This window comes from Schistocerca gregaria, chromosome 8 (genome assembly GCF_023897955.1).
Source record: "Schistocerca gregaria isolate iqSchGreg1 chromosome 8, iqSchGreg1.2, whole genome shotgun sequence".
Classification (NCBI taxonomy): domain Eukaryota; kingdom Metazoa; phylum Arthropoda; class Insecta; order Orthoptera; family Acrididae; genus Schistocerca; species Schistocerca gregaria.
In genome coordinates, this window is record NC_064927.1 from 495,773,102 (window position 1) to 495,795,865 (window position 22,764).

At 44.2% G+C, this 22,764-nt stretch overlaps 1 protein-coding gene across 5 annotated transcripts in view; it reads left to right on the forward strand.

The window, feature by feature from the left end:
• Positions 1-22,764, forward strand: part of LOC126285460 (UDP-glucosyltransferase 2-like) — a 185,482-nt gene that overhangs the window by 86,042 nt on the left and 76,676 nt on the right. The window contains exon 1 of one of the 5 annotated variants that reach the window (XM_049984869.1): positions 6,115-6,269. The exons of the other annotated variants lie outside the window; for them this stretch is intronic. Coding sequence (XP_049840826.1) covers positions 6,255-6,269 — 15 coding nt within the window. The 5' untranslated portion in view covers positions 6,115-6,254. Of the gene's footprint in view, positions 1-6,114; positions 6,270-22,764 lie in introns of those variants that run through there. 5 annotated transcript variants of the gene reach the window in all.

The following is a 22,764-nucleotide window of genomic DNA, read 5'->3' on the forward strand; positions in this document are numbered from 1 at the left end:
ATCCTCTGCAAGTCTCCTCATCTCTGAATAACTGCTACCGAGCGAGGTGGCGCAGTGGTTAGCACACTGGACTCGCATTCGGGAGGACGACGGTTCAATCCCGTCTCCGGCCATCCTGATTTAGGTTTTCCGTGATTTCCCTAAATCGCTTCAGGCAAATGCCGGGATGGTTCCTTTGAAAGGGCACGGCCGATTTCCTTCCCCATCCTTCCCTCACTCGAGCTTGCGCTCCGTCTCTAATGACCTCGTTGTCGACGGGACGTTAAACACTAATCTCCTCCTCCTGAATAACTGCTCCATCCTACATTCTTTTGAATCTGCTTACTGTATTCAGGCCTTGCTCTCTCTCTGCAATTTTTATCGCTAACACTTCCTTCCATAACCAGACAGATGATTTAGATGATTTATTGATGCCTCAAGATGTTTTCTAGCAATCTATTTCTTCTTTAGTCAAGTCCTGTCAAATCTCTCTTTTCTTCGTAATTCGAATCAGTATCTTTTCATCAGTTAATCGATATATCCAACTAGTCTTCAGTATTCTTCTTACCACCAGCTTTCACAAGCTTGTCTTCTCCTTGTTTTGTATTGTTTATCGTCCACCATTCACTTCCATGTAAGGCTACACACCAAATATTTCCGGAAAAATTCCGAACTGTTAAATTTATATTCGATGTTAAAAGATTTATCTTTTTCAGGCACAGTTTTCTTGCTATTGGCAGTTTGCATTTGATATATTATCTACTTCAGCCATCGTCAACTATTTTGCATCCCATATACGACATTCTCATGCACTAAGTCTTGTGTCTCATCTGTAAACTTAATTCTCTCAAGATTACCTGATTCAACTCGACTGTATTCCTTTCCACTTGACTGACATTTCTTGATCTTCATGTTCTACAAATGTTATCTCATTCTCCTTTCAACCACTGCTTCCCTTGCATGTTCTTTGACAGTTATAACAGCAGTGTGGTTTTGTGTAAATGTTCTAGATAATCTTTACCCATCTTCAGAACTTGAAAAAGTGTATCCCAGGCAACATTGTCAATACTATAAACGTAGGTTTCACTTACTTTATAGTGTCTTCTATGAAGTGTCGCTGCGTCAGTAGCGTCTTCTTACATTTCTCGGAACCTATACTGGTCTTCACCGAAGTCGGTCTTTACCCATTTTCCCTCTCTCTGAAAATAAGTCGTGTCGTTACTTTGCAACCATAAATTATTAAGCTGATGTTTTAGTAGCTCAGACCTGTCAGCACCGGACTTCTTTGGAATTGGCATCCTCAAATTCTTCTTAAGGACTCATGGTGCAGGGTGATAATTATTGAACTATATGAAAAAAGTAAATTAGTTACAAACTAGGCCGTGCACGCGCTTTATTCAACATGTAAACGTCGCTACAGATACTCGGATTTAGGTTATCACATTCTCAATGGAGAGAAGTCTTCTGAAGTAAGAGTGATTTCAGGTGTGCTGCTGGGGAGTGTCGTAGGACCGTTGCTATTCACAATATACGTAAATGACCTTGTGGATGACATCGGAAGTTCACTGAGGCTTTTTGCGAACGATGCAGTGGTATAACGAGAGGTTGTAACAATGGAAAACTGTACTGAAATGCAGGAGGATCTGCAACGAATTGACGCATGGTGCAGGGAATAGATATTGAATCTCAATGTAGACAAGTGTAATGTGCTGCGAATACATAGGAAGAAAGATCCTTTAACATTTAGCTACAGTATAGCAGGTCAGCAAATGGAAGCAGTTAATTCCATAAATTATTTGGGAGTACGGATTAGGAGTGATTTAAAATGGAATGATCATATAAAGTCGATCGTCGGTAAAGCAGATGACAGACTGAGATTCATTGGAAGAAACCTAAGGAAATACAATCCGAAAACAAAGGAAGTAGGTTACAGTACACTTGTTCGCCCACTGCTTGAATATTGGTCAGCAGTGTGGGATCCGTTCCAGATATGGTTGATAGAAGAGATAGAGAAGACCCAACGGAGAGCAGTGCACTTCGTTACAGGATCATTTGGTAATCGCGAAAGCGTTACCGAGATGATAGATAAACTCCAGTGGAAGACTCTGCAGGAGAGACGCTCAGTAGCTCGGTACGGGCTTTTGTTGAAGTTTCGAGAACATACCTTCGCCTAGGAGTCAAGCAGTATATTGCTGCCTCCTACGTATATCTCGCGAAGAGACCATGAGGATAAAATCAGAGAGATTAGAGCTCACACAGAGGCATACCGACAATCTTTCTTTCCACGAACAATACGAGACTGGAATAGAAGGGAGAACCGACAGAGGTACACAAAGTACCTTCCGCCACACACCGTCAGATGGCTTGCGGAGTATGGATGTAGATGTAGATGTAGAACATGTTCGATATGCCTGCCATTATTGGCGATGATGTGACGCAGGCGAATACCAAATTCTGCGTGACCCGCTGAACGGTCCGAACATCGATGCTGTCGATGACGTCCCGAACGGCTGTTTTCAGCTCAGCAGTGGTTTTGGGGTTATTGCGGCACTCCTTGTCTTTGATATAGCTCCGCGAAAAGGAGTCGCATGGCTGCTAATCAAGGCCCATTCCAGTGGCCTCTGGGTACCCCAAAGTACTCCTCCAGGACATCAAACACTCTCCTGCTCCGACAGGGTCGAGCTCCGTCTTGCATGAACCACATCACGTCGAAATCAGGGTCACGTTGGACAACGGGGTCGAAATCATACCGTTCAATAGTCACTGTACCATCATGGAATATCCCACAGATTACTCCGTAACTGGACATTGCACATCACACAGTCACCTGTTGAATGTGAAGGGACTTCACGGTCGCGAAATACGGATTCTCTGTCCCCCAAATCCACCAATATTGCTTGTTGATGAACCCATCCACATGAAAGTAGGCTTCTTCGCTAAACCAAACCATGCAATTCCCACAATGCCCTGCGACCAACCGTGCAGTTTGAACGACCTGACGCAAACCGTTTATGACGATTTTATTTCATACAGTTCAATAGTGGTCACCCTCTATTTCATGTGTGTCATATATCTTGCACACTAGGTGGAAAATTTTGTCTTGTTCGGTTCTTTTAAGGATCTCAATAGTTCTGTGCGAATGCTGAGTTTCTCTTGGTGCTTCGATTCGACTTCGATCTTTCAGTGCTCTGCCAAATAGTAGGAGTTCTCTTATTGCCCGTCTCGCTCTTTGCTCAATCAGATTACCACCAGCAGTCTCGACTTAAGTCCATCATGTCACACCAGGACCTTCGATAACATTGTAACTGTTCTCCAGAACTCAATTGCTCTTTACTTAACCAGAAGCGAAGTACTCTCTGCCTCCACTGGGGCCGTTTGTCTTGCAGTGGATAAAGATCAGTTGCCCTTTGTCAGAGTCGCTTAGTATCGGCGAATGTTAGTATCTACTGCTCTTATCGTCGGCAGAATGATTCCCCAGTCATCTCTACTCGACGCTCAAAGAGTTTTCCACACTTCGCATTACAGGTTTCCAGGAGAAACAGTAGGTGAAATTTTAGTAGGGAACCCATCTACGGAAAAGCACCTTTGGATCTAAAATAAGTTTGAAGATGGGATCACCTTCACTTCTCCCACTTCACAGTATGCACAGAGCGGAGACGAGTTCTGACGTGTGCTGCACTGTAAGAGCACACGGGACGGGCCATGTTTCGAGTAACGTGAGTCAGGTTCTCTTCCACATGACGAAGGATGTCCAGAGAGCAGCGCAGCTGTGGAGCACCACAGCCAGCCCTCCCAGCTGCGAACGGACCAGCTCCTTCTCGCAGCTGTTCTTGTAATCGGACGATGGTGCTACGTGATGTCACAATTACAACAGGGGCTGACTATGGCGCCCTCTTCTCAGTTTGTGTGTGCACTGTGAAGCAGCAGATTTGAAAGTGATCTCATCTTCAAATTAATTTTACTTTCCTGAGAAAGAAAGTGTAGCACACAGAAGGAGAGGTCGGATGTCAATGCAACTTCAAGTTCGAGGCATTAGAGGGCACGTACGAGTTGCAATTCCCTCTGACCATTGGAATGGCCACGAGAGTGCACTGGTGTCGCTCAGGACCAGTATGGTTTGTTGTATCAGCACCGACCCAAACAAGTAAGGAGAGCCAGTGGCAGGAATCCGAAGTCATCTGCACAAAACGCTTCAAGATTAATTGAAAACTTTATTTCTAAAAGGAAAAGAAACTTAAGTTCTCTTTATGAAGTGACTTCCTGTGCCTCCTACTTGCAAGTACTTTACTCTCTATTACTACTCACAGAAAGCAGGTTAAGTAATGTCTTCCTGTTACTCAGTACCCATGCTCTCAAAGCCTGTGACCGAAGTGTGCCAACCTGCAATGAGCAGCTGGTTGAATCAGTGTTGACAGGAGGCGCTCAAGTCTGTCTTGCTGGAGGTGTGGCATGGCCTGCTGTTTCCACTGGCCCGTGAGTCAGCGCCTTCTCGGTGCCGTTTTGGCGTGCTGGTCTGTGTGCAGTCGATGCTTTAGGACTGCACTTTGTTACCATGGTTGGGAGGGGACAGGGCCTATAGGTGGCGCGAGCAGAGTGATTACTGTGAAGTACGTGGAGAAGTCCCTTGCTTGTGTGATACCATTACCACCACCTTACAGATTTCGAAAGAGGCCTCAATGTGGGGCTTCATTTGGCCAACTGGACGAATCGGGCAAATCGGGCAATATCCAGATTTACTGGGCATTCGGTCGTGATAGTGCTGCGATGTTGAGACTGCATGGGAATGTCAGGGCAGGCAGACTCGTTGTCAAAGTTCCGGTCAACCACGCCAGACCACCACATGGAGGGGTCGCTGTATTGTGCACCGTGCACATCGTAACAAATTCACGTCTGTGACTGCCATTTGAGATCAAATAATGGACTCCGTGCAACAATTTTCTGTGTCCTCCCACACCATCAGCCTAGCAGGAGCCAGACCAGGGAATTACCATGCCATGTGTAGGGTGTCACTGACGTCATAAGACAAATGGCTGTGACTCGAGTGGTGACCTAGGGTGGTGTCTCATCCTTACAATGTTTTGGAGAGGCTCAGCAGTGTTAAGTTCTGCTGTCATGATGTGAAACCTTTCGGCACGGGGCCCGAGAACGTTACTGCGACGCTCAGCCATCTCCAGTGGAAGATGCTACAAGAGAGGCGATACACACCACGAAGATACCTACTGCTGGATTTCCGATACCGTACGTTGCATGAAAATACGGCAACATATTGTTTCCCCCACATACGATTCGCGAAATGACCACGACGAAAATATCAGAGAAGCTTACGGGCTGTCATTCTTCCCACGCAATATTCGCGGGTCAACCTGTGACTGGGAGCTAAGATAGCGATACGACCGAACCCTCCGCCACACACCGTAATAGAGTATAGATTTACATGTAGACGTAGTACGTAAATCGCGCTCTCATTTTTTCCGATATTGTACGTTGCTCCTCAAGAGAAGAACCTGTTCATTACTTATTTATTCGTTTAATTTTTCAATAGGACGGAGTGAATTATCTCTTGAAGCGAGGGAGTAACAGGGTTAATACTGGAGACTTCTTTCCAACTCTCGTGAAATATCGCACTGAGGAATATGGCATCCCAAATGGCATTCATTGGATTTAGTGTATTTCTTGGTGTTCACTGGATAGCAATAAAGCTTGTCACGACACAGTGTTTAATCCTAAAGCTACTGACTTCCGGTTGCCCGAAGCTGGAGGAAACTCTTGGAAGTGGAAACTGCGAGCAGCTAAGAGACAGGTCAACTGCTGAAACTACGAGTTTCAGGTGTTTCCGACAGCTGAACGACTCGTTGCGCCTTGCTTAGGGCGCGTTCGGTACGAAACTCAACACTGCTAGGTATAAATGGACGTCAGCAGTGAACTTGTAGCACTATGTATTTTTCTTCATTAATATTCAGAATGCTGCCTGACCAGTCGCACAGACCGCCCAAATTATCGCAGAAAGTGCAACTCGTTTCCGCTCGTCATACACCTTATCAATAGTTCCCGCTCTATCTCTGAGTTATCGCTCACGGCGGCGTTACAAAACTGTGCGGTTACTCCGTCTGGCCTTGCCGCAGCCTGACGTAATACGTGCTTCAGCGTTGAGCAGCGGGCGTTGTGCAGACAGCACCCGAGTGTCGCTCCGTTGTACGTTGTTGCCCCTCAGAACTGATCTTTCCCGTGCTCGGTGTGGTAAAAATCAGTAGCGTTCCGTCGTCTTATGCGAAGACATGACGAGGAAACAGGTATGTCAAAGAAACATCCTGCGGAGGATAACCTAGTTTCGGTGTTGGTGTAAGACATGGCGTCTCGATAGCGTTTGGAAAGCTAAAATTGTATGCCTAATATCTACCTTTCCAGAACCAGTAATATACCCAGATATTTATTTTATTTTATTTTACTATCTTTTTATCAAGGTACCAAAAATTACACCACAGAGAAAATATTGCTTCCACAATTAATACACAGACTTCGTTACGCAAGCTTATGTAGCGATGCTGTCACACAACTATGACAGGATCGGGGCATATACAGTATTACGTCTCTTCCTGCGAGATTAAAACTAAATGCCCGTACCGTGATTCGAACCCGGACACTTCCTGTGGCGCGAGGCGTGCCCTGATTTCTGGGCCAGGAAGAGCGTTGCCAGGGCGAGGCGAGGTCCCATGTTCGAACCCCAGTCCGGCAGACACTTTCAACACGACAACAAATTTCAGGCAAGCGTCTGCATGAGTGGTAGCTTCATTCTGAGCTCAGAGTGTCGTCTTAAAATTACGTATAAAAGAATATATTAACATGCAGAGTAACGTATGTCCTCGGAATAGTGAAGCACCTTAAACAGGTTAACAAAAGCAGGTCTTCTCGTCCAGACTATATACCAATTCAGAGTATGCTGACGTGCTAGCTCCATACTTAAGTACGATATACAATCGCTCACTCGACGAAAGATCCGTACCCAAAGACAGGAAAGTGTTCGTACTTTATGAGAATGGTCTACTGACATACAGTGAACATGGATTCAGAAAACATCGTTCTTGTGAAACGTAACTACTGTAGCTCCTTACTCACTCGAAGTGTTGAGTTCTATTGGCAAGGGATTTCAAATTTATTCCGTATTTCTAGATTTTCAGAACGCTTCTGACACTGTACTACACAAGCGGCTTCTAGTTAAATTGCATGCTTATGGAATATCGTCTCAGTTATGTGACTGGATTCGTGATTTCCTTTCAGAGACGTCACAGTTCTCAGGAACTGACGGAAAGTCGTTGACTAAAACAGAAGTGATTTCTGGCGTTCCCAAAGGTAGTGTTATAAGCCCTCTGCTGTTTCTTATCTATGTAAAGGATTTGGGAGACAATCCGAGCAGCCGTCTTACCCTGTTTGCAAATGATGCTGTCGTTTATCGTTTTACAGAGTCATAAGAAGATCAAAACAAACTGCAAAACGATTCAGAAAAGATATCTGTATGGTGCAAAAATTGGCAATTGACCGCAAATAACGAAGAGTGTGAACTCGTTCAAATGAATGTTAAAAGCAATCCGTTAGACTTCTGTTACATGATACATCAGTCTAATCTAAATGCGGTATATTTTACTAAACACCTAGGAATTACAATTACGAACAATTTAAATGGGAAAGATCACGTAGAAAATATTGTGGGGAAGTCAAACCAAAGACTGCGTTTTAGTAGAAGAATACTTAGAAAATATAACAGATCTGCTAGACTGCTTACACTACGCTAGTCCGTCCTCTTTTGGAGTACTGCTGATCGGTGTGGGATCCTTACCAAATAGGATTGACGGATTACATCGAGAAATTTCAAAGAAAGGCAGCATGTTTTGTGTTATCGAGAAATAGGGGAGACAGTGTCACGGACGTGATACAGGATTTGGGATGGACACCACTCAAGCTGTGGCCGAGCGATTCTAGGCGATTCAGTCCGCAACCGCGCTGCTGCTACGGTCGCAAGTTCGAATCCTGCCTCAGGCACGGATGTGTGTGATGTCCTTAGGTTATTTAGGTTTAAGTCGTTCTACGTCTAGGGGACTGATGACCTCAAATGTTAAGTCCCATAGTGTTTAGAGCCATTTGAACTATTTTTGACACCACTCAAACAAAGCCGTTTCTCGTTTCGACGGAAACTTCTTACGAAATTTCAGGCATCAAATTTGTCCTCCGAATGACCAAATACGAATATTTTGTTGTCGCCGACCTAGATGGGGAGAAATGATCATCATCATAAAATAAGGGAAATCAGAGCTCGTACGAAAAGATACAGGTATTGGTTTTTTCCGCGCGATGGTCGAGAGTGGAATAGCAGAGAATTAGTGTGAAGGTGGTTCGATGAACCCTCTGCCAGGCAGTTAGGTGTGATTTGCAGAGGATCCATGTGGATGTATAAGGTACCAGACGCATTAAATAGTAAATCTTTAACGGAAGGGGCAGAAAGGCGTATTACAGCAGACAACTTAACGTGAAGTATCCAGTGTAACGTACCTACAACAAATAAAGCCTATGATCATCTGTGAACATGAACCCGATAAGCACCCTGAGCCATCTGTAATCGGAATATAGCCTGCATAACACTATGTGCATGTTGTGTGAGCGTCAGTTTCAAACCCTGAACAGATCGTTACATGAAAAACTTGAAACTGACATTCGGTTAAGCTTTCTGACTGCGTACTTGAATAAGAATTTACAAGTGGTACAGAATCTGGCTTGTGCAACGACATTTACTGGGTTAGAGTACATGACACGTTGTGATATGCTATTGTCTCCATTTTGACCCTCAGTCTTGCACTAACCCTTTTAGATGACTGCCTTTTTCCAAGTGGTTTAAGCAATTCGCAGCAGCATGCAGCTGCACCGGCTAAAGCTTATTGTTACTAAGAATGAATTTAATACAAGACGTCTTGCTTGGGTCCTGTTAACTACTAAATAACGTGTAAGAAGGGATTTCATAAATTAATTCTATTTAAAAACTTCAGGAGTCATGATGATCAATAATAGGTTGACAAGTGTTAATATTGGCGAAATGCCTGACAATGACGTTATAAGTATCAATGATGGCTGAGTGCCAGATTAACAGATTATTTCAGTTTCAAATTACATTAACATTCAATTAACAAAGTATATTTATGATTTAGATGTGGATCATAATTGTGATTATTTTCAGGATAAGGAGTCTTCTTTATTGCAAACTCGGACTAACAATCACGAGCCTAACCCTGCAATTGCGCTTTATGCCATGCTTGCGAATTATACCTTGAATCGTAGTTATGCCATCTAAATCTCCGCTGGCCACATAAATGAAACCAGGCCTTGAGTGTGGTGAGATCTGCCGTCATCGACGTGAGGGCAGCGTGACACGTCTTCTGCCTCCGAGCGCTCAACCGACGCTACCACTACCTTTCTCGCAGACAGACCTCGTCTCACAACAATGCTTAGAATCGCGCTCCCGTGTTTCGCCCCCAGATTGTTACTATCGACGTCTGAGTGCTGCCATAGAGAATCGCAGAATCTTACACAATGTAAAGAATAGTCTGAAGTTGGCTATATTGATTTCGATACTCATTTCGCCAGTACACCCAGGTAATGGCAATCTCGTTTCAGTTCCTGCGTCTGTTCCACTCATATCTGGCGTACTCCACCTGCATCAACGTTCATGTATTTGACGTCGGCGAATTCTACTTTCAAATGATTTTGGTGTCGATTTGCCCCGTGTGAAAATCGTATTTAGCCTCCTGGTTTACAAGACCGATGCTAATGCTGTTTTTCTCCACGCTCATGTGGATTTGCCTGTTGTCTGACTTATTATCTGTTCTTACTACTTTTCACGTTTCATACATATTTCAAGGGACAAAGCTAACGAATGTAACGTAATCACCAAGTAACACGATCAAGAATAAGTACAGTACTGTTCGGTGTTTCGCTTTAACATGGTACAACTAATACTAAGAAACGTGCAAAGTTGTCTTTCTACTTTGCGATGTAGCAAGTAGTGGGGCTGAGTTGTCACAAGGTAGTAAGGAATCATTGAGCTGACCTTACCATTATTGATGGTCGAACAGGCAGAATTAAGACTTTCGTTCAGTAAGTAAGGTGTAAATACCCTGTTCGAGTTAAAAGTGAATGTCTCCGTACAAGAAAAGACAAAAGGTTTCAAACGGCGCCAATTGTTGAACGTGTGCACCTGTGTATCTGTGTCGCTGCGTGTTGATACGCAGTCTCAAGATGGAGGCGTTGACGGAAAGATGGTCGGCGTTTGCAGGGCGAAGTGTAGGTAGGTTTTTAGCGTTTGAACAAAACATTAGCCAGTTGCACTTCTTCGGCGACTAATGGAAGTTTACGGGATGAGGATAGTGTCATGAAAACAGGTGTGTGTGTGGTGCCGGGAATTTGATAAAGGCAGAACGGATAGGCGAGACAGGGAAAGACCATGCCGGCGAGATGGGTCCTCTTGAGATGACAAGTAGGGCGGCGTCGGACAGTTCCCTCGAAACGACTGTCGCATTCACGAGTGGCAGACTACGCACCAACTGCATGGCTGGGCTAACGGAGTAGCAGCTATCGCGCCACGGCACCCTAGACTAGCGGAAGGTGTGTTATCGCTGGGCATTGCGGCAGCTCGCAGGCGGCAACAGAGCCAAGCCGAGGGCAACTGACTCTACACCACCTGATGCTGCGGTATCAGGCGCAGGGTGGCCCTACATTCCCGCACCGTATCGTCACAGGGCACGAATCGTGTCTCGATTGCATGACTCTACATATACATATACATTTATACTCCGCAAGCCACCCAACGGTGTGTGGCGGAGGGCACTTTACGTGCCACTGTCATTACCTCCCTTTCCTGTTCCACTCGCGGATGGTTCGCAGGAAGAACGACTGCCTTGCGCGCTCGAATATCTCTAATATTACATTCGTGATCTCCTCGGGAGGTATAAGCAGAGAGGAGTAATATATTCGATACCTCATCCAGAAACGCACCCTCTCGAAACCTGGACAGTAAGCTACACCGCCATGCAGAGCGCCTCTCTTGAAGAGTCTGCCACTTGAGTTTACTAAACATCTCCGTAACGCTATCACGCTTACCAAATAACCCTGTGACGAAACGCTTCTCTATCTCCTCTGTCAACCCGACTTGGTACGGATCACACACTGATGAGCAATACTCAAGTATAGGCCGAACGAATGTTTTGATGGACTACATTTTCTAAGCACTCTCCCAATGAATCTCAACCTGACACCCGCCTTACCAACAATTAATTTTATATGATCATTCGACTTCAAATCGTTTCGCACGCATACTCCCACATATGTTACAGAAGTAACTGCTACCAGTGTTTGTTCCGCTATCATATAATCATACAATAAAGGATCCTTCTTTCTATGTATTCGCAATACATTACATTTGTCTATCTTAAGGGTCAGTTGCCACTCCCTGCACCAAGTGCCTATCCGCTGCAGATCATCTTGCATTTCGCTGCAATTTTCTAATGCTGCAACTTCTCTGTATACTACAGCATAATCCGCGAAAAGCCGCATGGAACTTCCGACACTATCTACTAGGTCATTTACATATATATTGCGAAAAGCAATGGTCCCATAACACTTCCCTGTGGTACGCCAGAGGTTACTTTAACGTCTGTATACGTCTCTCCATAGAGAACAACATGCTATTTTCTGTTTGCTAAAAACATTTCAATCCAGCCATACAGCTGGTCTGATATTCCGTAGGCTCTTGCTTTGTTAATCAGGCGACAGTGCGTAACTGTATCGACCACCTTCCGGAAGTCAAGGAAAATGGCTTCTACCTGGGAGCCTGTATATAATACTTTGTGGGTTTCATGAACAAATAAAGCGAGTTGGGTCTCACACGATCGCTGTTTCCGGAATCCGTGTTGATTCCTACACAGTAGATTCTGGGTTTCCAGAAATGGCAATATACGTGAGCAAAAAACATGTTCTAAAATTCTACAACAGATCGATGTCAGAGATAAAGGCCTATAGTTTTGCGCATCTGCTCGACGAACCTTCTTGAAGACTGGGACTACCTGTGCTCTTTTCCAGTCATTTGGAACCTTCCGTTCCTTTAGAGACTTGCGGTACACGGCTGTTAGAAGGGGGGTAAGTTCTTTCGCTCCCGTGATGAAGAGAGTATCAGCTGTACCCTTACCTCCTTTCTGCGTAACTGTTGTGCTGTAGAATTAATTTAGTTATTTCGTATAAGTTAGTGCCGACTGCTACGTGCGATTTGAAATACGCGCGCGGACATCGGTCGCAACGGACAATAATGATAATGTAACGTAGCAATTTAAACTCTGAATATTGTTTCTGGAATGCCACGTGTATTTTGAGCCCGAGTAAATGCGTCTTACATATACATAGCGTGACGTAACCTCAATACGTAGGCAGAAAGTTATTTATTATTAATGGAAATGTTACGCCCTCTTTAAGCAAATGACAATGTAACGTAACCTGCAATTAACCCAGCGATAATATAGAGCATGAAATGATTCCTTTCTCCAGAAAATCAATCTAATGTTACTCAGAAAGAAAGAATGATACAAACACCTGCGTAATACTGAAATAATTGCAAAGAATTTACTTAACCTTATCTCTTTAAGAATTGAGTTAGCTTTTAATTCTTTGAATTAACTGAAAATATTTTAAACCAGGGGTGAAGCCTCACCTAAGCCTTGCCGTGTTAAATCTCTGAGTAAGTTTCGCAATAAGAAATATTCACTAATTTGAATATTGAAAACTGACTGTAAAAATTCATAAAGGCACTTAGAGTTATTTTCCTTTGGAACGCGTAATGGCGGACTCAGCGTCACCCAAACAGTCGAAGCGAGATGGGCAATCGACAGCAATATTATTATTTTCATTTTTAAATAAATTTCACGTGGAGGGAGAAATATGTCTGAAACGAAACATAAGATACTTTCAATTAACAATATATTGTAGCTTTAAAGCTCATACAGACATCGACCTTCAAGCGAGAGAGAACAAACAGGCGAAAAACAGAGAACAAACAGGGGCTAGCGGCATGGCTCATGTGTATATACATTACACTTGCAGTTCCATGCTTTCATGGAACGTATTGAAATATCGTATTCCTTATCTCTGCGATTAATGGAAAATATTGACAATATCAGTCACAATATATTATCAGACTTGTAAAACGACTCAAATATTACAGGAATTACTTTCTTGGTTTACATTCCATTCATATCAGTTGAACAAATCGCGTCACAAATTAGACAGGCTACCAGGTGACGCCAAACAGTGTCTTCGAGACAACCCTAGTCTTCCTCCGTGAGAAGTTCGAAACAAAGTCATCCTCCAAGAAAGTTGTCGCCGCAGTCTTTTGCGACACGTAGCATGTGCCGCTGGTTTACACTCTCGTCCATGGAGAGACCGCGAATGCTGGCAGTTACTCTGCCACGTTGGAACAGCAGCTGGACACGATTCGGAGAAAACGGCTTTGGAAGCGTGTCCTGTTGTTGGACGACAACGCCCAGCCACAAGCGCCTCGGCAGCGTGTGATTTGCTCCGGCGGTTACAGAGGGCAGTACTGGAACACCCAACGTATAGACCAGATTTTGCACCAGGTGAATCTCATCTCTTCGGACCGCTAAGGAAACATGTGGCCCGTCACCACTTCAGAAACGATGACCACATTCCGGGTGTCGTTAAGTAACTGGCCCCTAGACCTGGAGCCTCATTTTCTTTATGTTAATTTGACAGACTGCTTTATCAGTGGAGCAAAGACGCTAAAGACAGTCCAAGCGACGAAATGCTGTAACAAAAGACGGCGCGCAGAATGACGGTTTCGGTGGGTCTTGATGCTCGGTTCCTATTTCAGCTAAGAACGTGAGGTAAAAAGTTTTTGGGTTAGCCTGGACCAGCCGTCATTTGTATAGCCATTTGAACATCCTTCTTACTGCAGCTATGATACGGTATATTAGGCAAGGTTTGAACGACGAGCCGGAGTTGACGCCGAGGGAGAACGAATAGATTAATTCCTTCCCCGAAAAATTTTAAATGGGCTGGAATTAATGCTCCTGCCTCGGGAATGGATGTGTGTGATGTCATTAGCTTAAAGTAGTTCTAAGTTCTAGGGGACTGGTGACCTTAGAAGTTAAGTCCCATGGTGCTCAGAGCCGTATGAATGATTTAATGCTCAGCTAATGGCACTATTTATATTGTTCACCGTTCGGATTTTACGAGCAAAAACAGCCACACTTCAACCACCCTCACTGGTGCGAGACTGATGGTTCTCATTTCGTCCACGGGTGTATTGGACCTTGGTCTACGATCAGTTTCAACTGTTTAAAAAACCTTGCTTCGTTTGGATTTTACGAGCCCAAAAACAGGTTTTTCTGGGAGATTTTTTCGCGCTTCAGTTCTATATTTAAAACATGTACGAATCGTTCCAAACTTTGCACGAAGGTAGGTAAAAGGATAAAGTCATAAGAATTTTTTTTTATCCAATAATCTTTATCCATTGCCCAGATAATGACGGTTTATAGTTGAGCTAAATGTAGCACGTAAAATTTGTTCTTATGTGAACGGAATGTGCGGAAACGATATAAACTGGATCAAATAAATAAAAAATGCATTCCGTTAAAATCGAACACTCGCTTTCAAAAATCTAGCTTCATTCGGATTTTAAGTACAAAAAGAATTTTTTGTGAGTTTTTTTCACGCGCTTCACTTATGTGTTTCAAACTTGTGTGTATCAGTTCACGCCGGCCGTTGTGGCCGAGAGGTTGTAGGCACTTCAGTCCGGAACCGCGCTGCTGCTACGGTCGCAGGTTCGAAACCTGCCTGGAGCATGGACATGTGTGATGTCCTTAGGTTAGTTAGGTTCAAGTAGTTCTAAGTTGCAGGGGACTGATGACCTCAGTGCTCAGGTCCATTTGAACCATTTTTGAATCGGTTTAAATTTTGTAAGCGGAAGACAAATACATGTAATTACATTTTGTCCTGTGGTTTCTGAAAGCTTTATCCGTTGCCACGATAAAAGTGATATGGTTCGGAAGACAATAAAAAGCCTATACCGGATCAGCCGTCTCCCGCGTCAACGAAAATCTGCATCGGTCGCCAAGCTACGGTGGAGGAATGTCAAAATTATGGTACAGTAAAAGCTGGGGACCAGAATGAAAGACGCTCTTACCATAGCACAAGAAGGAGACGAATACATCCTAGGTGGAGCCGGCCGTTGTGGCCGAGCGGTTCTTGCCGCTTCAGTCCGGAGCCGCGCTGCTGCTACGGTCACAGGTTCGAATCCTGCCTCGGGCATGGATGTGTGTGATGCCCTTAGGTTAGTTAGGTTTAAGTAGTTCTAAGTTCTAGGGGACTGATGACCTCAGATGTTAAGTCCCATAGTGCTCAGAGCCATCCTGGGGTGAGTTAGGTATGTAACAGAAGGGAAGTATCTTATCGACTTATCTGGCAGCTTCAGACACATTAAAATCAAAACATCTTTACATACTCGCGCTTTCCTCAAGTTAACCGTACTTCCCCAGCGCAGTGAGCTGTGTTAGCTGCAAGGTGTTGGCACAGTGCATCTTCCCTAAAGTGCCTGGTCCTGTCCCAAAATTCAGAGGACTCGCCAGCCTTAGTAAACATTGCACGTGTCATTTAATACGACGCGACACACTTTACTTGACAGGACGCTTTATACTACGTGACATGAGTGCTAATACTAACTAGTAAAAACTTCAAGTATATCAAGATGTTTTGATTTATATGTCCTTGAAGCTATCAGATAAGCCAGAAAGTTAGTTTCTTTCTCTTACATCCCTAACTGTGGTCAGGTTATATTCGCCTTTTTTGACACTCTGCAATTCACATTTAAGTGCTTGGCAGAGGGTTCATCGAACCACAATCATACTATCTCTCTACTATTCCACTCCCGAACAGCGAGCGGGAAAAACGAACACCTAAACCTTTCTGTTCGAGCTCTGATTTCTCTTATTTTATTTTGATGATCATTCCTACCTATGTAGGTTGGGCTCAACAAAATATTTTCGCATTCGGAAGAGAAAGTTGGTGACTGAAATTTCGTAAAAAGGTCTCGCCGCGACGAAAAACGTCTATGCTGTAATGACTTCCATCCCACCTCGTGTATCATATCTGCCACACTCTCTCCCCTATAACGCGATAATACAAAACGAGCTGCCCTTTTTTGCACCCTTTCGATGTCCTCCGTCAATCCCACCTGGTAAGGATCCCACACCGCGCAGCAATATTCTAACAGAGGACGAACGAGTGTAGTGTAAGCTGTCTCTTTAGTGGACTTGTTGCATCTTCTAAGTGTCCTGCCAATGAAACGCAACCTTTGGCTCGCCTTCCCGACAATATTATCTATGTGGTCCTTCCAACTGAAGTTGTTCGTAATTTTAACACCCAGGTACTTAGTTGAATTGACAGCCTTGAGAATTGTACTATTTATCGAGTAATCGAATTCCAACGGATTTCTTTTGGAACTCATGTGGATCATCTCACACTTTTCGTTATTTAGCGTCAACTGCCACCTGACACACCATACAGCAATCTTTTCTAAATCGCTTTGCAGCTGATACTGGTCTTCGGATGACCTTACTAGACGGTAAATTACAGCATCATCTGCGAACAGTCTAAGAGAACTGCTCAGATTGTCACCCAGGTCATTTATATAGATCAGGAACAGTAGAGGTCCCAGGACGCTTCCCTGGGGAACACCTGATATCACTTCAGTTTTACTCGATGATTTGCCGTCTATTACTACGAACTGCGACCTTCCTGACAGGAAATCACGAATCCAGTCGCACAACTGAGACGATACCCCATAGCTCCGCAGCTTGATTAGAAGTCGCTTGTGAGGAACGGTGTCAAAAGCTATCCGGAAATCTAGAAATACGGAATCAACTTGAGATCCCCTGTCGATAGCGGCCATTACTTCGTGCTAATAAAGAGCTAGCTGCGTTGCACAAGAGCGATGTTTTCTGAAACCATGCTGATTACGTGTCAATAGATCGTTCCCTTCGAGGTGATTCATAATGTTTGAATACAGCATATGCTCCAAAACCCTACTGCAAACCGACGTCAATGATATAGGTCTGTAGTTAAATGGATTACTCCTACTACCCTTCTTGAACACTGGTGCGACCTGCGCAATTTTCCAATCTGTAGGTACAGATCTATCGGTGAGCGAGCGGTTGTATATGAGTGCTAAGTAGGGAGCTATAGTATCAGCGTAATCTGAAAGGAACCTAATCGGTATACAATCTAGACCTGAAGACTTGCCCGTATCAAGCGATTTGAGTTGCTTCGCAACCCCTAAGGTATCTACTTCTAAGAAACTCATGCTAGCAGATGTTCGTGTTTCAAATTCTGGAATATTCCATTCGTCTTCCCTGGTGAAGGAATTTCGGAAAACTGCGTTCAATAACTCCGCTTTAGCGGCACAGTCATCAATAACAGTACCATCGGCACTGCGCAGCGAAGGTATTGACTGCGTCTTGCCGCTTGTGTACTTTACATACGACCAGAATTTCTTCGGATTTTCTACCAAATTTCGAGACAATGTTTCGTTGTGGAACCTATTAAAGGCATCTCGCATCGAAGTACGTGCCAAATTTCGCGCGTCTGTAAATTTTAGCCCGTCTTCATGATTTCGCGTTCTTCTGAACTTCGCATGCTTTTTCCGTTGCCTCTGCAACAGCGTTCGGACCTTTTTTGTGTACCACGGGGGATCCGCTCCATCTCTTACCAATTTAGGAGGTATGAATCTCTCAATTGCTGTTGCTACTATATCTTTGAATTGGAGCCACATCTCGTCTACATTCACATAGTCAGTTCGGAAGGAATGGAAATTGTCTTTTAGGAAGGCTTCTAGTGGCACTTTATCCGCTTTTTTAAATAAAATTATTTTGCGTTTGTTTCTGATGGATTTGGAAGAAATGGTATTGAGCCTAGCTACAATGACCTTGTGATCACTAATCCCTGTATCAATCATGATGCTCTCTATCAGCTCTGGATTGTTTGTGGCCAAGAGGTCAAGTGTGTTTTCGCAACCATTTACAATTCGCGTGGGTTCGTGGACTAACTGCTCGAAATAATTTTCGGAGAAAGCATTTAGGACAATCTCGGAAGACGTTTTCTGCCTACCACCGGTTTTGAACAACTATTTTTGCCAACATACCGAGGGTAGGTTGAAGTCCAAACCAACTATAACCGTATGAGTGGGGTATTTATTTGTTACGAGACTCAAACATTCTCTGAACTGTTCCGCAACTGTATCATCGGAGTCTGGGGGTCGGTAGAAGGAGCCAATTATTAACTTAATTCGGCTGTTAAATATAACCTCCACCCACACCTCCACCTGGTACACAATATGTTCCTTCTCAGTTACAACGAGTAAGAATCGCATCTCACGTACTGTAGTGTTTCTTGAGACAGTGGTGTATGCCGGACGGTAACCCTCACAGGTTCAACTTTTATTGGTTCCGTCACGTTCAGGCTGGAAATTAATAAGTGAACTCGGCGGCCAGTCATACGTTTGGATTGACCCGTGGCTCCAGTTCCTTCAGCCACGTCTTACGTAAGACATGCTGTAGGGCGAGATAAATAACGGTTTTATGGCCGTCGCACAAAAACTGGCACCAAAGCTCATGAATATGGTTCACGCTGTAAGTGCTTCTAGGATACGATGAAGCTGGAAGCAGTGAGATAGTTGTCTGCTGGCGTAACACATCGGCACTCAACTAATAGCTCACTATGAAGTAAGTCTATTCATAATCGCTCCTTTCCACAGAAAAGCGTATTCGTGTCGACCACTTCTACATATTCCGTATGCATAATAAGTGCAGCGTCCCTTTATATAGATGACGAAGACCACCGTCTTAATATGCATGTTGTTGTTGTTGTGGTCTTCAGTCTCGAAACTGGTTTGGTGCAGCTCTCCATGCTGACCTAACCTCTGCAAACTTCTTCATCTCCCAGTACCTACTTCAACCTACATCCTTCTGAATCTGTTTAGTGTAGTCATCTCTTGCTCTCCCTCTACGATTTTTACCCACCACGCTGCCCTCCATTACTAAATTAGTGATTCCTTGATGCCTCAGAATATGTCCTACCAACCGATCCCTTCTTCTAGTGAAGTTGTGCCACAAATTTCTCTTCTCCCCAATTCTATTCAATACTTTCTCATTAATTATGTGATCTACCCTTAATATGGATATGGACTATGAAAGCTAGGTTGACACGAGGCCAGAGTCCTCTGAAAAGGAAAGATTATGGATCGACAAACTTCATAGTAGTCTGTTCCTTGAGAATGGCGTAACAGGTCGAAATAAAAAAAATGCAACTGGCTATGAGCACTATGGGACTTAACTTCTGAGGTCATCAGTCCCCTGAACTTAGAACTATTTAAACCTAACTAACCTAAGGACATCACACACATCCATGCCCGAGGCAGGATTGGAACCTGTGACCGTAGCGGTCGCGTGGTTCCAGACTGTAGCTTCTAGAACCGATCGGCCACCCTGCCGGCACAGGTCAAAATAGCGACTGTGAATAAACACATTTAATAACAGTGCAGATGGAAAATATTGTCATTTCTAAGAAAAAGTATTTCGCTTTCCCACTAAAACATCATCTTTCAGGTACGTTCTACGTTAAGAACAACCTGGTAGACAATGGCAAGGAGAGGTGGGTTACAGAGTGGTGCGCGAACAGTTATGGAGGAAAGGTGGCCAGAAGCAGAAGCGATTAGCGAACAAGTTGACAAAGCAAACAGAAGACTTACTTAGCTTGTGTTACTCCAAGCAAAGGAAGGCGCATTATAATTATTCCAGCAGTAAATAGAATTCAGCGCTGAGCATCGAGAAGCATGAGGCTCTCTGATCTAAAGCACGCACGACGCTGTCGGAGCCGCGACTAGGCGGCAGAAAGATGCAATCCTACGTTTCTAGCATTTGCAGACTTAGAGAAAGCTTTTGACAATGTTAACTGGAATACTCTGTTTCAAATTCTAAAGGTGGCAGGGGTAAAATACAGGGAGCGAAAGGCTATTTACAATTTGTACAGAAACCAGATGGCAGTTATAAGAGTCGAGGGGCATGAAAGGGAAGCAGCGGTTGGAAAGGGAAGGAGACAGGGTTGTAGTCTCTCCCGATGTTATTCAATCTGTATATTGAGCAAGCAGTAAAGGAAACAAAAAGCCCGCATCTCGTTGTCGTGCGGTAGCGTTCTCGCTTCCCACGCCCGGTTTCCCGGGTTCGATTCCCGGAGGGGTCAGGGATTTTCTCTGCCTCGTGATCCCTGGGTGTTGTGTGATGTCCTTAGGTTAGTTAGGTTAAAGTAGTTATAAGTTTTAGGGGACTGATGACCATACATGTTAAGTCCCATAGTGCTCAGAACCCTTTGATCCATTTGAAAGGAAACAAAACAATAATTCGGAGTAGGTATTAAAATCCATGGAGAAAAAATAAAAACTTTGAGGTTCGCCGATGACATTGTAATTCTATCAGAGACAGGAAAGGACTTGGAAGAGCAGTTGAATGGAATGGACAGTGTCTTGAAAGGAGGATATAAGTTGAACATCAACAAAAGCAAAACGAGGATAATGGAATGTAGTCGAATTAAGTCGGGTGGTGCTGAGGGAATTAGATTGGGAAATGAGACACTTAAAGCAGTAAAGGAGTTTTGCTATTTGGGGAGCAAAATAACTGGTGATGGTCGAAGTGGAGAAGATATAAAATGTAGGCTGGCAATGGCAAGGAAAGCGTTTCTGAAGAACAGAAATTGGTTAACATCGAGTATATATTTAAGTGTCAGGAAGTCGTTTCTGAAAGAATTTCTATGGAGTGTGGCAATGTATGGGAGTGAAAAGTGGGCGATAAATAGTTTGGACAAGAAGAGACTAGAAGCTTTCGAAATGTGGTACTACAGAAGAATGCTGAAGATTAGATGGGTAGATCACATAACTAATGAGGAGGTATTGAATAGGATCAGGGAGAAGAGGAGTTTGCGGCACAACTTGACTAAAAGAAGGGATCGGTTGGTAGGACATGTTCTGAGGCATCAAGGGATCACAAATTTAGTACTGGAGGGCAGCGTGGAGGGTAAAAATCGTAGAGGGAGACCGAGAGATGAATACACTAAGCAGATCAGAAGGATGTAGGTTGCAGTAGGTACTGGGAGATGAAGAAGTTTGCACAGGATAGGGCAGCATGGAGAGCTGCATCAAACCAGTCTCAGGACTGAAGACCACAACAACAACATACCACAGTGGCAGGGGGCGCCCGTGGTACGGAGTCCCGGGGATGTGGCTCAGCGGGTGCGCGCCATTGGGTCCACCGACTCCACACGACGGGTATCGGCATCTGACAGAAACTTGCAATTCCTTTGCCAACTTTGACGCCCTCCGGGTGGTGTCAACATGTGATACCAAATTCTACACACTGAAGATCTATATACAACACAGTATCGCCAATATGGGAAAAATCGTTATTTGAGTGCAGTCTTTTTTTGTTAACCAAAAATTTAGGAGAATATCTTCAACAACGTCGTCCTTTTATTCATTTCGCTACTACAATGGACATCTAAATATCCATGCAAAATTTTCATAATGTTTCGCAGTGCCAAAATGAAAATAAAATCTTAATCCTATTAGCCAATATGACGTCGTCTGTGTATACACCATCTTTAGAGCTTTGAAGAATCGTAATCGGAGATTTAGATATATCTTCATCAATTGCATAGAACTCATGCTGATATAATATTGCACGCTGTAGACCGAGGTGACAAAAGCCATGGGATAGCGATGCGATATGCACGTACACAAATGGTGGTAGTATGGCGTGCACAAGGCGTAAAAAGTCCGTGCGGTGGCGGACTGTCATTTGAACTCAGGTGGTTCACGTGAAAAGCTTTCTGACGTGATTATGATGGCAAGACTGGAATTAACAGAGTCTGATTGCGGAATGGTAGTTGGCACTAGACGCACGGAACATTCCATTTCGGAAATCTTTTGGGGATTCGTGCCAAGGGTGCGCCGTGTGTACCACATTTCAAGCATCGCCTCTCACCACGGACAACTCAGTGGCCGACAGCCTTCACTTGACGACCGAGAGCAGCAGCGTAGAGTTGTCAGCGCTAACAGGGCAGCAACACTGCGTGAAATAACCGCAGAAATCAATGTGGGTCGTACAACGAACGTTTCCATTAGGAGAGTGCGGCGAAATTTGGCGTTAATAGGGTGTGACAGTGGACGACTGTGGTGAGCGTCTTTCTAACAGTGCGACACCACCTGCTGTGCGTCTCGTGGGCTCAGGAGGATACCGATTGGAGCCTAGACGACCGGAAAGCCCTGGGCTTGTGAGATAAGTCCCGATTTCAGTTGGTAAGAAATACTGGTAGGGTTTTGAGTGTGGCACAGACGCCACGAAGTCATAGATCCAGGTAGTCAACAAGGCACTCGGAGATAACATCTCATAGATGTTCGGGCTCATATGCGGTTCCTCTCCGTAGGAATGTCTTGGCTCAAACTCGTCTAGGGGTAGAACTGCACGTGTAGCATTACACGCCCTAAATTATACACTTGTGGCCCTTTCGTTAAATTGTCTGGCTGATGACAAGTTTGCGAATTACAAAGTGAATACAACATATATACATTACTGGCCATTAAAAGTGCTACACCACGAAGATAGCGTGCTACAGACGCGACATTTAACCGACAGGAAG